At 43.6% G+C, this 15,439-nt stretch overlaps 1 protein-coding gene across 3 annotated transcripts in view; it reads right to left on the bottom strand.

The window, feature by feature from the left end:
• Window positions 1-3,616: 3,616 nt before the first annotated feature.
• Window positions 3,617-15,439, bottom strand: part of LOC307027009 (NACHT, LRR and PYD domains-containing protein 12-like) — a 48,533-nt gene continuing 36,710 nt past the window's right edge. For all 3 annotated transcript variants that reach the window (XM_079695187.1, XM_079695186.1, XM_079695188.1), the window contains 4 exons: window positions 5,668-5,838; window positions 4,990-5,160; window positions 4,276-4,319; window positions 3,617-3,983 (listed from right to left, as the gene is read on the bottom strand). In XM_079695187.1, coding sequence (XP_079551313.1) covers window positions 3,982-3,983; window positions 4,276-4,319; window positions 4,990-5,160; window positions 5,668-5,838 — 388 coding nt within the window. In that variant the 3' untranslated portion in view covers window positions 3,617-3,981. The remainder of the gene's footprint in view (window positions 3,984-4,275; window positions 4,320-4,989; window positions 5,161-5,667; window positions 5,839-15,439) is intronic.

Raw genomic sequence — 15,439 nt, 5'->3', positions numbered from 1 at the left:
ATTAATGTGTTATACCAGATTAACGGGAATAATCTCAGCTAACTGACGATACAAACTATTTTTCTATCTAAATGACCCCTCAGCGAAAAAAGCTAACGCACTTTGGCACAGAACTCAAGATAAAAGATACCCTTATTACTTATCGTAGCTGCACATACAAGATATCCGATTAAAGCTGAGGTTCCACAGATTATTTAGGTATACAGTATATATCATCACTGAGTGATCCGAACTTGCGACAGGGGAAGCAAACACAGACATAACAACACGTACCTTTACGGAGCTTTTACGGGAGATCCTCTCACCGTAGCTGTCAATCTGATCAAAAGACGTGTTCAATGGCATTAAAACGAGAACAAACGCGGCTGATTCGGTTAATCCATAGGTTGATAATGTTTCTGGGTAATAATTTGTTTTATTTATAATCCATAATTCCATTTTTATGTAAAAATCGGAGAGTAATAGTTAGCTGTTAATGGTAGCCACCAGAGTTATTGAAGCTTCCGGTCTTGGCTATGCGGCAGTCTCACACACACACCTTACCAAATAAGGAGTATGTGGGAGTTCCCCTCGATTCCATTGGCTCTGACGGTTAGAAAGAGATGTCAATCAGCAAAATCGACCAAGGGGGGCTAGAGATTGGTCAAATCCACCCAAATGACCCCAGAAGTGTTTTTTTTTGTTGCTAAATCTCTCTAAAAATATCAAATATCACTTGTTTTGCTTCAATCTTGATACAGGGTACTTATTATATGTTGTAGTTTGGATTCCTAAAGCTTTTATTCTACTAACCCATCATTCAAGGGTGGTTTTCACTATAAGTCATTTTTTTCTTTTGGACGGACACTATAATTTACATTTTTTTACTGTGTTCAATCTGAATTTACTTTAAAATAAAAACATCTATATTGATTCTGACTCTGCTACATCCAACTCACAGGTGTGAGAAAAAATATTATTAATTTAACCCTTTTAGAAGGAAAGATATGGTCATTTGTTCTGGGAATGTCATTTTCGAGCCTGAGACCTGAAAAACAGGCCCGAGGTTTAAACGGTTAACCCAGTGGTTCTCAAACTTTTTTCTGTCATTCCCCAATTTGAACAGGTGGGCCTTTTCAAGCCCCACCTGTTCCTCATCGCTCCAATAAAATGGTAGGCCAAGCTTAAAATTGTAAAATGTATCGTTCTATAACAGGGGTCTCCAACCTTTTTTAGGATGAGAGCTACTTTCAAAAAATAAAACAAGTCGTGCTACTTTTACTCCTCTTTTTTAGTTTTTTTGCAGAGTATATATTTATCACATTTGAACATTGTTATATGCTTACCTTTAACCTTTGTGTGCTGTTTGGGTCTGTGGGACCCGTTTTCAATGTTTATTAAAAGAAAATGTATGCAATTTAATTATTTTAACCTGCTTTATTTGGGGGTGGACCTCACCTCCTATAGGGGGGTCTGGGGGCATGCACCCCCGGGAAGATTTTTTTTTTAATGTTGAAGTGAAATGCCTCAATCTGGTGCACTTTGAGCAAAACATTTATTTATGGATACAGCTCTCAACACACTGAAAGGGAGCTGTGTACTTTTCAATAATCCAAACATCTTTAGAATATGATCAAAACCAATAACAAATTATTTAAACGTGTTTATTCTTATGTTGTGTTACCTAGTTAGCATTCTTTCTTTTTATTTATGCATATTTTAGTTATCACTCCCCTTTTAAACTTTTAATAATAATAATAATAATAATACATGGGACTTTTATAGCGCTTTTCATGAAACTCAAAGACGCTTTGACAGAGAATTAAGAAAACACAACAAAAAAAAGACAAAGAAATACAAAAAGAGATAAACAAAACAGAAAATACGGGGGGAGGGGGGTGGTCAGTGGTTGAATGCAGTGTTGAACAGGTGGGTTTTGAGTGATGTTTTTTATTATTAGTCCTTTTACTGTCCTATAGCACACATTGGAATGATACACCTAGGCTATATTAAATAGATAAATGTGTGCTCTCTCTAGCTCTCTCGCTCTCTCTCTCTGTCTCGCTCGCTCACAGAGGACACATTTAGTTTTAATGTATGCGAGTACTGAGAAAATAAATAAATATAAATTGTAATAGTATGCTCTTTCTGCGATTCTGCTTAACAGCGTGTTGTCAGGTGTCTCGGATCGGAGCGTGTTATTTTGGAGAAAAAAAATGTTATAAAAAAAAAATGTTATAATCTCTCCGCACCGAATATTCGAATATTCGCTGCTGATTACTACCGAATATCCGGAGCCCGAAAAATGGTATTCGGGACAGCCCTAGTACACAGCTACGTAGAGCCTCTGTTATCATGAGCTACTCTGATACAGAAGGAACATTCAGTATTTTCCCAACACAGAGCGAACAGGTACAGGAGGCGTAGAGCGAGGGATCATTGTCCACTAGTTCATCGATCGCAGATGGCGTCGTGCTTGCGGACGGATACAAAATATATATATATATACGAAATATACTTTGGCGGCCGTTAATATACCTGTATACAAGTAGAGCAGGGGTTTTCAAAGTGTGGGTAGGTGAGCCTCCCCTCAGAGAACATAAGAACAGCCGTGCCCCCCCTCTCAATTATTATTGCTGTTATTATTATTATTATTATTATTGTTGTTGTTGCTATAATGCAGGGGTATTCAATTGCATTTCAAAGAGGTCCAGTAAGAGAACATTTAATTAAATGCTCTGTTTTCGCTGTCTACCTTCCGCCATTTGAAATTACTCCGACTGTTGCTCTCCTCTTGTCGTGTCTCTGTGTTTGTTTGACTCTATCGTGCTGACTGCACCGATTTGATTGGCTGAGTAGCGTCACCTCCTTAAAACATTCAACAATAACTTTTTTAAACCTTTTTATTTTTATGTTTTAAACATATTGTATAAAACTCCCCCACTACTTGGACTATTCCTTGCACCCCTCTAGAATAAGCCCGAATGGTCTCAACCATATTGCGTCAGTAACGTGCACTTGTTATTATAACAAGATCGCAAGCACACTGGTAGCGATCGGAAAATTGAGTGTTGTTCAGTTTGTGAGTTGTGGAACATGCGTGTCCGTGCATGAAAATATACCACACACCCAATTACAATTACATTGCATGTTCAATTCACTACCCTGGAAGTTAATACAGTTGTGAAAGTTGGAACAGCCTGTGGACAGCCGTTCTTCCTTGCATGTCAGTCGCCAACACCTTCTTACAGAGGACAGGCACATCTAGCTGCAGCACGACCCGTATATTTCCGCACGCCGTGTTCTCAAGACATATTTTTTCAACATTTTCAACATGGTGGATAAATCCTTATATGCTCCCGATAACACACTGAACGTCAACTTTGCCTCCTTATTACACTCACCCCTACTTTAGTGGGAACAATGAGTATGCGTCTTTGATGCACACAGGAATAAACGCAGATCATCCTCTGGCTGCAGCCTTTACCGGTACTTGCTTTTGATCAAAGTCAATGTGGAAAACTTGCACTCACACAGGTAGGTGGAGGTGAAGGGAATGAGCACTCACACAGGTAGGTGGAGGTGAAGGGAATGAGCACTCACATAGGTAGGTGGAGGTGAAGGGAATGAGCTCTTTTACAGCCTTTTTGGCGAGGTGGGGGAACTCTGTCTCCACAGACAGCCACAAGTGGGCAAGTGTCACTTTACTCGTCTTTTTCTCGTTCATTTGTGTCTCACGCTGAGCCTCCCCTGAAGCTCTCTGGCGCCCCCCAGGGGAGGCGCGCCTCATACTTTGAAAACCGCTGAAGTAGAGTCTATGTGTGGGAAACCCTGCAGTCTGAAAACATCCTTTTTTAACTTTAAACATGATCTTTAATAATTGTGTAGTTTAGTTTAACTTCACGAGGTCGACCGGTTGGACTCTGGTTCTGGAGCAGCTTGCAGGCCTGGCTCCAGGAGTTCTTGGAGAGAAGGACCGCTTCCTGCCGCAGGACTCAGAGTTCCTGAACATGGAGAAACAGCTTCAGTTATTATGCTCCAAATATCTGGATCAAAGTCACAGAAATAATGTGTCTGCAGCTCAGAGAGTCCTGCTGGGAACCCAGAGATGTGGAGGACCCCAAAGTTTGATGATAGAAATGTAGAGTACGGGTCCCCAGCACATAGAAGCTGCCGGATGCTAACCTGCATATGTTGGGAGAGCTTTACAGATCAGGAGAGAAACTCTCCTCCTCTGAGGTCATGCTCCATGAAAGAGTTTCATATCTGGATGAATGGAGGATATTCAGTACTCACAGGTCTTCTGGATCTTGGCTCTGATCGTCTCATTCTCTCTGATCCTGTAGGGATGAACACAACCCAACAGTTTTAGATCCAGTTTAAAAGAAGTGTTTGTTCTTTGAGTCAGCTTCAGAGTCCTGACTGATCTCATGCTTTCCATCCCATCATATCTTCTCTGCAAACACTACGACTGACTGCTCTCAGCTGCATTACAGGAAGGAACCAGTCATTAGTCTAGAAACTAAAAACATCCCATCAAAACAGACTACCTTTTCCACTCTTCAGTCAAACCCCATTTGTCTGTGAGAGAGCTGATTACTAAATGTCAAGTCAAAGTCAGCTTTAGTGCCAATCTTCCAGTTTGTGTGCACAGACAGAGAGATCGAAATACCGTTTCCCACAATCCAGAATATAAAAACAAATGTAAATAAAAATATGTGTGCAAATATTTATAAATATATACACAGAATCAAAGACACATGCTTACATTAAGACCTAAATAAAAAAATACAACAATCAATATATACAAAACTAAATGACAGTGGCTACAAATAAATAATAATATATATAAATGTTTGCATTTCCAGCTAGCCTTCTATAGTTGATGGAAGAATGAGAGAGCCTGCAGTCAGTGGGTAACATCACTGATCTGTTGAGATTCCCCAGAGAGAGAAACACCTCCCTGTGTTTGATACAATACTGCTGAACCAGCAGAGACCCCTTACTGACCTGAGGGTCTCCAGTCTGCAGTCTGGACTCTCCAGAAGATCTCTCAGCAGCTCCACTCCCGAATCCTTCAGATCGTTGTAACTCAGGTCCAGATCTCTCAGATGGATGTTGGACTTCAGAGCTGAGGCCAGAACAGAACAGCTGATCTCTGACAAACTGCAGCTCCACAGTCTGAATAAAGAAAACATGATGAGGATAAAAATCAGTTTATAATCCAGTCAGATGTTCAGGTCTGAAATGTGCAGCTCATCATTACTGCGTCCTAATCAATGATCTTTCCCTGAATAACAGTGACCGTCATTCTGTTATTGAGGATCATCTTTATATCAGCCTTCTGTTTATTATCTTTGAAAACACGTCTAAATGATTGGGAACAAAAACATTTCTATGTCAGAAAGTAAACTTTATATAAAACCAATATTAGTTCAGAGGACCTTCTTTATTCAGACCATTTACTAGAGAAAACATACATTTACTTTAACAACTAACAGTGGAAGAATAATAGTTTCTTTAGGAAACAATCAACTGTTATGACTGCAGACTACATTTAGAGAAATACAAATGTGAACAAAACTGCATTTACAAACGTATGGATGTTATATATATGTAGAAGAATAAGTTGAATAACTAATGAAACATGAGAGACCTCCAGCAGTAACAGAGAGTCAGTGAACTGACCTGAGAGTCTCCAGTCTGCAGTCTGGACTCTCCAGAAGATCTCTCAGCAGCTCCACTCCTGAATCCTGCAGAGCGTTCTCACTCAGGTCCAGATCTCTCAGATGGATGTTGGACTTCAGAGCTGAGGCCAGAGCAGAACAGCTGATCTCTGACAAACTGCAGTCTCTCAGTCTGAATAAAGAAAACAAAATGAGGATAAATTCTGTTTATTATCTGTGAAAACCAGGGCTGTGAAACGATTACAATTTTTAATCAGATTAATCACCATTCGAACTATGTCCAAAATATGCCATTTCTTTATGTATATTGTTGTGGGAATGGAAAGATAAATGAAATAAGGCGGATATATCCATTTCACATACAGTATGTATGTTTATTATAACATTTTTCTGTGTGTCAAAATGGGTGGGGGAGGCTAGTGGAGTACTTCGTGACCACAGAGTGTGAACGTTGTGATCAGCTGTTTTAGTGCAGTTCTCCAGTGAAGGGGGGGGAGTCTCCCTCCGCAGCCGGTTGGCGTAGTTTTGGCACAATTCCGTTGTACAGACCGACGTTAACAGCAGCCCTGTCTGTGCACACGGAGACCGGCTCTGTCGTCCGGTGATCTAACCGCCTTCTGGAAAAGCTTCACAAGTACGTCGGTACGCAAATGCGCTTTGTGACACAAGTGACGGTACGCATTTCAGATTACGCACATAACCTGCGTACCAGTTATGTGCACCCATAGATGTGCACCCCTGTACTACAACAAAAGTATTCTCCGTCGGGACTTCCTGCAACAACACCACACCGTTATCTTGATTCTGATTGGCCAGAAGACATTATCAAAGATGTTCTATTGAGAAGACGATCAAGTTTTCAAAAGCATTTCTGGTCTTCTCGGCGCGAGTTGGCGGACTTCATTTTGCTTACTTTAACATCATTTTTCATGGTGGGGCCAGCGCCATATAGAGAGAATCTTCTCAGATCTTCTTCTGCTATCTATATTTACACTTTTGTCTTCGGCGTGAGAGGACGCTGGCGCTGACTGTTCGCCGCTTCTCTGTCCGAAAATCTCATCTTTCTTTATGTTAATCTAAGAGTTTCTGACCACTTTCTACTGCTATAGATTGCTAACTTTTCTGTGGCTTTTGTGTTCTGATCTGGACATATTTGTTACACCCGATTGCCATTTTTGACGGACGCTTTGGTTCTCTAACCTGCTACACCTACCTGCTAACGCTGCTCCATCCATCAAATAACCAGCCCCATTCTTCGTCCTGCCCCTCCCCGTGGGCCCTGACTTTGGTTCTTTAAACCTCCCGCTCCTGCCGGTCCCCCCCATCTGCGGTAAAGGACAGCCTGCAACTGACCTCTCATCCTGTCTGACGGCTGCCAACAGCTCCACTTTCAGCGCCGCTGGTCTACAACCATAGCTAGCGCTGTACTAACGCTAGCATCCGACCGCGGCACTACGATGTTACGATACTCTGTCTCCCAACTTTTTAATCTCAATAACTTTTCTGCGCTTCCTCTAAGCTTGTCTGTCATCAATTGCCTCGGGCTTCTACGCAGACCGAGGTATGTCCATAGAGGTTCCAAACGCAGATTTGTTTACTCCCAGTTCGGAAAATCATCCATAACATCTATCTGGTCGAATAACCGCCATGTCCCACAACTGTCATGTCATCTGAGCGCAGTTATTACTCCATATTATACACCCACCACTGGTCCGTTACAATCCCAGCTGTACCAAAAACCTGGAGTGGATTCCACTGCCCTCTTCTCAGAGCTGGTCCAAATTCCTGGAGTGGATCCCACTGCCCTCTGCTCAGAGCTGGCCCAAATACCTGGAGTGGATTCCACTGCCCTTTGCTCAGAGCTGGCCCAAATACCTGGAGTGGATTCCACTGCCCTTTGCTCAGAGCTGGCCCAAATACCTGGAGTGGATTCCACTGCCCTCGCCCACCAAAAACTGATAATAACACACTTCCTTCCACCTCCTCTCCACTCCTCCCCCCCATCTCACATTCCTCCCCGCACTGTCAACCTGGACAACCTCTCACCTCTTCAGCCTGTGACCATACCACGCCCCTCCCACTCAACTAATATTGCCCTCCTTAACATCCGATCACTCCACAAGAAAGCCCTCATCCTCCATGAACTAATCTTGGAAAAATCCCTTGATTTCCTTCTGCTCACCGAAACCTGGCAACAGCCCAATGACTTCTTCTCCCTCAACCAAACATCCCCCCCTGGCTTTAAATACATCACTAAACTCCGCCCCTCCCACCGTGGTGGCGGCCTTGCTGTAATCCACAATCAGAACATCCAGATCACAGAACTAGTATAACTCAGTATCATCCTTCGAATTCATTGCCTTCAAAGCCCCTCCCTCACTGACAGTCATCCTCATCTACCCGGCCTCCTAAACCTCATCCCTCCTTCCTCTCCGATTTCACTGAGTTCCTCACACTTGCCTCATGTCTGTTACTACTTGGTGACCTCAACATTCACATTGACTCACCCACCTGCAAGCTGGCATCCAAATTCACAACCCTACTGGACAATTTCTCTATCACCCAACATGTCACCTTCCCCACCCATGAGAAAGGACACATTCTTGATCTCGTCTGCTCTACCAACCTCCCAGTGATTGACCTCCACCCTTGCCCATTTCCCCTCTCCGACCACAAACTCATACAATTCACCATTGCCTCCCCCACCCGAAACCCCTGCCCACCCAGAAACATCACCTTCCGTAATCTACATTCCATTGACCATAACCATCTCTCTGAACTGCTATCGTCTAATCTCCCCCTGGACGCAACCCTCAGCTCACCTGACGATCTGCTCAACCACCTCAACTCCACCCTACTCACCTCCCTCAACACTTTAGCCCCCCTCAAAAATAAAACTGTTACTTTCAAGACCTCCTCACCCTGGTTCACACCCGCACTGCGTAAAATGAAGCAGCGAGGCCGCCAACTTGAACGTCTTTCAAAGAAATCATCCCTCACAGTCCATTACATAAGCTACAAACTCCATCTCAATGCATACAGAGATGCTCTTATTGCCGCTAAATCTGCCTACCTCTCCAACATCTTCACTGACCCCTCCTGTAACCCCAGGACCCTCTTCTCCACAGTTAACAAGCTCTTCAAACCTCGTGCTGATAACCTTCCTACTTCTACTTCCGCTACTTGCAGCTCATTCCTCCAGTTTTTCGCAGACAAAATTAACGCCCTTAACCAGTCCTTCTCAGCTCCATCTGATATACAAGCATCTCCCCCAACCTCCACCGCTACCATTTCTCCCCCCATCTCCCTTGACCTCCTGACTCCTCCTCCCCAGCGCCGCATTTCCCAGTTCAACCTCGTTACCCCACTTGAAATACTCCATCTGATCGGTTCCTCAAATCCCACAACCTGCTCCCTTGACCATCTACCCACTCCTCTCCTGAAGTCCTGCCTCCCCGTCCTCTGCCCCTATCTTGCTAACCTTTTCAACTCCTCGCTGTCCCATGGAACCGTCGCCTCTGCCTTCAAAACTGCTGCCGTTACTCCAATCCTCAAAAAACCTGGTCTTGATCCCTCCTCCCTCACTAATTACCGCCCCATCTCCAACCTACCATTCCTCTCAAAAACTCTGGAACGCATTGTAGCCAATCAAATTCACTGCCATCTCCAAACCAACCAGCTTTATGAACCCCTTCAGTCTGGATTTCGTCCTCACCACAGTACAGAAACTGCACTCGTCAAAGTCCTCAATGACCTCCTCACCTCTGTTGACACTGGTTCTCTCAATATTCTCATCCTCCTCGATCTGAGTGCAGCCTTCGATACCGTGAGCCACAACATCCTGCTCACCCGACTCAGGGACATTGGTATTGAAGGTATTGCACTCAGATGGCTCCAGTCCTACCTCACTGAACGATCCCACTTCATCTCCCTCCCCAACCACTCCTCTGCCACAGCTTCAGTCACCCAAGGTGTTCCTCAAGGATCAGTACTTGGACCCCTCCTCTTCATCATTTACATCCTGCCCCTCGGTCAGATACTCCGCCACTTCAACCTGGACTTCCACTGCTATGCTGATGACACTCAGATCTACCTCAGCACCAAATCCCTCCATAACCCACCCCTTACCCACATCGATTCCTGTCTGACAGCTATTAAAACTTGGATGCAACATAAGCTCCTCAAACTGAACAGCAACAAAACAGAACTCCTCCTAATTGGCTCCAAATCCACCCTCAGCAAGGTCACTAACATAACACTCACCATCGATGGCACCATTGTTTCCCCCTCCAATCAGGCACGCAACCTTGGCGTAATCTTTGACCCCACCCTCTCCCTCGAACCTCACATCCGCCAAACAGTCAAAACCTCATTTTTCCACCTCCGCAATATTGCAAAAATCCTACCCTCTCTCACCCGCCCCGCAGCCGAACGACTAATCCATGCCTTCATTTCCTCCCGCCTTGACTACTGCAACTCACTTCTTTACGGCATCAGCACTACATCCCTCAACAGACTCCAACGGGTTCAAAATGCAGCTGCACGTCTCCTCACACATACCAAATCATGGCATCACATCAGCCCAGTCCTCAAAGAGCTCCACTGGCTTCCTGTCTCCCATCGCATCAATTACAAAATTATGGTCCTCACCTACAAAGCACTCCACCATTTGGCCCCTCCTTATCTCACAAACCTTCTCACTCCTTATCAACCCCCACGGTCCCTCAGATCCACCGCAGCCGGACTCCTATCCACTCCCACATCCACACTCTGCAGCTTTGGGGACAGAGCCTTCTCAGTGGCAGCTCCTAGGCTCTGGAATTCCCTCCCCCAAGATCTCCGTGACTCTGAGTCCCTCACAGTCTTTCAGTCCCGCCTCAAAACACATCTTTTCAACTCTGCCTACCCATAAGCCTCCCTCCACTCAATCAATTTCCTCTTGACTGCCTTTTTATTTATTTTACTATACTTACTTGTTTGCCTGTCCTTGTTTGTCTACCCTCCCTCATATTGTAAAGCGTCTTTGAGTTGTGAAAAGCGCTATATAAATAAAATGCATTATTATTATTATTATTATTATTATATGGGGCTGGGTGGGGCTAAGCCATTTCTTGGTATGGCTGTAGCCTACCCCAGCCATACCATGGCACTGCCACTGGTGGGATGTATGGGGCGGGCCATTCTGCACATGCGTTAAATGCGTTAAATATTTTAACGCAATTAATACAAAAAAATAATTACCGCCTTTAACGTGATGATTTTGACAGCATTAGTGAAAACACATCTAAATGATTGGGAACTAGGGCTGCACGATTAATCGCAATCATGATATCAGCTTGTGCGATTACATAACCGCAACAGGCTGCGATTTAATTAAATAATAAAATGTGCATGGTGTAGAGCCGATGAATGGGAGTCCGAGGCGGTGTGTTTAAAATTGAACTCCACACTTTGTTTAACTACTCACACAAGAACGTACTAGCTGCATGCTACTGTGAAGCTGGAACACTAACAGGGGCGGACTGGCCATTGGGAATACCGGGAGTTTTCCTGGTGGGCCGGTGCTGTGCGTGGGCTGGAGGGCCACATTTTTTCCTTTACATTTTTTTTTGTCTTTGCCCTAATCCTTCCAGCCCACATTTGTAAGTTGTTCCGGCCACTCCCTGGAGGAAACCCAAAGCCCACTGGGCTGGTCCGTTTTGATAGGCTATGTTATATCTATCAGATAGTTTCACTTTCACACATCAGGCCCGTAGCAGCTGTCACTGCGCTGTGAACGATCAGGAGTGAGTGACTGAGAGACCTAGCTGGCAGTTGCTTACAGATGGATAAACAAGCTCCAAAGTGTAAAAGCGTTTTTGTATAGTTTGTGTAGACAGTAGGGGTTTCACAACTACCAATATTTACTAGTCGACTAGTTTTTAAAAATAGTAGTCGACTAGTCGTTACGTCATAATAGAGACACACAAACAGAGGTTTACAACTGTATTTTCTATTGGAACTCATACAGTAACATTAAACACTGCATTTTAATTTGTGTTACATGGCTGAGTAAATAACAAACACTGGACTCACCAAAATCGACAGCAAAAAACTCTTGTTTACATAAATGCCACGTAAATCCAGTGCGCAACAGTGCATTGCGCAACACTTCGCTGTCCTCCACGATAACGTCCACCTTTCCATATTTTTGGTTTGAACACCAACGCATCGACATGTGAGGGAAGGAGGCTTGACCGCTTTCGGGTGACAGTGTTGCCTGCCAGGGAAAAAACCCTCTCACTCGGGGTGCTTGTGGCTGGAATAGCCAGGTAGCTCCTCGAAGGCGGGGGAAGCGGTGCACGTTTTCTGCCCACCACTCCAGTGGATTATCCATTGTGGGGATATGCGGTGTCCGCTGGCAGTAATCCCGTAGCTCATCATCCGCATCACTGTTGACCCGTGTTTTCTTGCTGTTCGTTTGCCTCTGTTCAGTGCTGACGCCGGTCCGTTGCTCACTGGTGCTAGCATTACTGCTAGTGCTAGCTGTTGGCAGCGGGTGTTTCATCTTCAGATGGTTGCGCATAGCAGATGCATTTGTATTGTACTTCAGTACAGCTGTACACAACTGACACTTCACTGTGGAGTTGGTTACATCTTCGTTGAAGTACTGCCATACATAAGAATGTCGGACGTGTTTTGTAGCATTTTGCAGCACCTCGTTTACCTCCATTTTTTTCCACGACTAGTCGACTAGGGCCTACAGCGCCGACTAGTGGTAAAGGTAGTAGACTAGTCGACTAGTCGATTAGTTGGTGAAACCCCTAGTATACAGTATACAGTATTGTAGCGAGCCCTGGGTTCAGAGGGATGGGCTTGCATAGGGGGGGGGGGGGGGTTGGCAGGGAAACGGGGTACAGGGGGAGTGGCTGTACCCGTAGGATAGAAAAGAGGGAATTGACGTCTGACTCAGAGGTCGCGCGGCTGTGGAGAAAAACGTGTTGCCCACATTCTGTTACTGAGTTTAGGCTAGTTAGCTAGCAGGTTTATTGTTTTGAGTGCAGTCACTTTTGCCTCCACTTGCTGTTCAAATAAATGTTGAAAGAAAAAGTAAATCTGTTTACAGTTCTGTTTCATATGGGTGTTGAGAGATGAATCCATAGATTTAGTCCCTAATTTTGCTCTCAAAGTTCACCAGATTGATGCATTTAACTTCAACATTTAAAAAAAATCTTCCACCCCCGGACCCCCCTAGAGGAGGTGAGGTTCACCACCTGCCCACACCCCATGTTAAATTGTCTCACCCACATTGAGGATGCTTCCTACGCCCATGTTTTATTCCATGTGTCAAGTCAGGCAAATTGGGTCCAAATGTTATCAATGATCTGTTAACATTAAAATCACGAAATATATGCTGGAACTATTTTGTTCTAGGCAACTCAAGGGCTCAGGTAATGTGATTACTTTATGAATAATGGTCCAAAATAACATTAAATGCATAGGGTTTTTTGTTTAGTAACATACTTTCGTCGCCGGCAGGCCGATACATCCCGCGCATTAAGTGGGCCTCTCTGTCAATTAATCCCGGGGCCACTTTTTCCTCCCAGTCCGCCCCTGAATGCTAACAACAGGAAACCGGAACACCAAGTGTAGCACATCCCTCCGAAAGATGGTCGTACACTTGACTGATGATTTCTCATTTATTGAAAACTCCAAAAATCAACGTAAGAGCTACACAAAGACACAACACAACAAATACAGTTAAGCTTCATCCATATTAGCAACACTTTAGCAAACCATTAAACAAGTTAACCGCAAAGTTATAAAACAATATAAACGAATCAGGACACATGTTTATATCAGTGAACACTAACCTTGTGCCTCTTGCTAATACTTTAATGTAAACTCTTTATTTTGATATCGCCATATTTAAATGTAGATATCTCCGTTAATGTCTGTACTTTATCTCCGTTCATCTCCGTCAAGTTTCTTTCTTTGGGAACAGTAGCTTCCTGTTAATAGCGCAAAGTCGCCTTCCAAATAAAAGCATGTCTAAATAAAAGAGGAAGTTGAGTTAAGGTGGACCTATCATGCTATATTTAAATGATATATTGTAGGGCCATACCTATATATAAGGTATATTTATATGTTTCTGCTTTCAAAATACCAAACAGATCATGCATTTTAGCAGTGACATGCGGTGAGGTTCAAATCTGACTCTTTCAGAATCAGATTTACAAACATTATATTTTGACCTTAATCGAAATATTCGGCTATTTTGAAAAGCTTTTTTAGTCTGATGCTTCGATTAATTTTAAACAGACCGTTCAACAAAAGGATACCCAACATCTAAATATTGGATTGTTCTTTCTTAGTCAGATCCCATTTTCATTACAATTGTGGTCTTACCTTGACTTGAAGATGAAGTCCATGCTATCCTTCTGGGGCCGTATTCACAAAGGATCTTAGGGCTAAAAGTAGCTCCTAACTGGCGAATTTAGGAGAAACTCCTAAACATAATGGGCGTGTCAGTCTTAAATGTAGGACTCCTAATTTTATTCACTAAGAGCAATTCACAAAGTATTTTAGGCCTAAAAGTAGCACCTAAGTTTAGGAGAGCTTAAAAGTCCTCGAGAGGACTCCTAACTCAGTAAGACCTATTCACAAAGAATCTGAAAATGGCTGCGAGACGAAATGTTTTGGAGACAATGGAAGACTGTGAATTGATCAAGAGATATAGGCTAAATCGTGAGGGTATCAAACTTGTTGTGGAATTAGTGCAGGATGCAATAACATCCCCGACTAACAGGAATAACCCGATTAGTCCGGAAATAAAATGTTTGGCAACACTACGATATTTAGGAACAGGGAAAATGCAACTTTGCAATGCCGACGATTTAGGAATATCGCAACCATCAGTCAGCCGTGCCATAAACCAAACCATCAACGCGCTCTCTAGACCACATATCATCCAACAGTTTATCCGGTTTCCTTTGGACAATCAACAACTACACAGGATCCAAGCCAACTTCATGGCAATTGCAGGTATGCCCGGTGTGGTCGGTGCTATTGACGGGACGCACATAAAAATAATTGCGCCATCAAAAGATGAGGACGTGTTCGTCAATAGAAAGAAAGTACATTCCATCAACACGCAGATTGTTTTCATTCATCATGATAGGGGGGCTTTAACGGCGGTATGGGCTGTTATTGAAAGTGTTTAAGTGCTGGAAATATGCTCATTGGATAATAGTTTGCGGGGTGCTTTTAATTGCCTCCTTGATTTAATGCAATTTACGTATTTTTATTGTTTGCTCTCTCTCTTTAACGCGCATATACAACGTCATTATCGTGGTCTGCACAAACTTGTCATCATGCGTGTATTCTGCTAACTGCACTGTCCATAACTATTTGATAGGAATACTTTTCTAGCCTAGGCTATTTCCTTGTTTTAGTGGGCTCGTTTGTGGGATGTTGCGGATGAGTTTCACCGAGACCGCCTGCTCTGAACAACCAATCACCGTACTGACCGCTTCTAAACTCATGCATGAGAATCGACGTAATCCATAGCAACGGCACGTCACTCTTAGTTCACTCTTAGTTAACTCTTAGTGATTTATCCTTAGTATGAGTAGGTCTCAGCGGCTTTGTGAATAACTTTTAAGAAAAAACTCCGATGTAAAATGTTTTAGCGCGAGTTAGGAGCACTCCTAGCGGTAACATAAAATGCTTTGTGAATACGGCCCCTGGACAACAATCTCTATTAGTTTTTTGTAAAAGTCCTCCTTATCTTC

This window comes from Notothenia rossii (genome assembly GCF_949606895.1).
Source record: "Notothenia rossii genome assembly, contig: scaffold_124, whole genome shotgun sequence".
NCBI classification, from domain to species: domain Eukaryota; kingdom Metazoa; phylum Chordata; class Actinopteri; order Perciformes; family Nototheniidae; genus Notothenia; species Notothenia rossii.
This window is presented reverse-complemented; position numbering and strand designations above follow the sequence as displayed.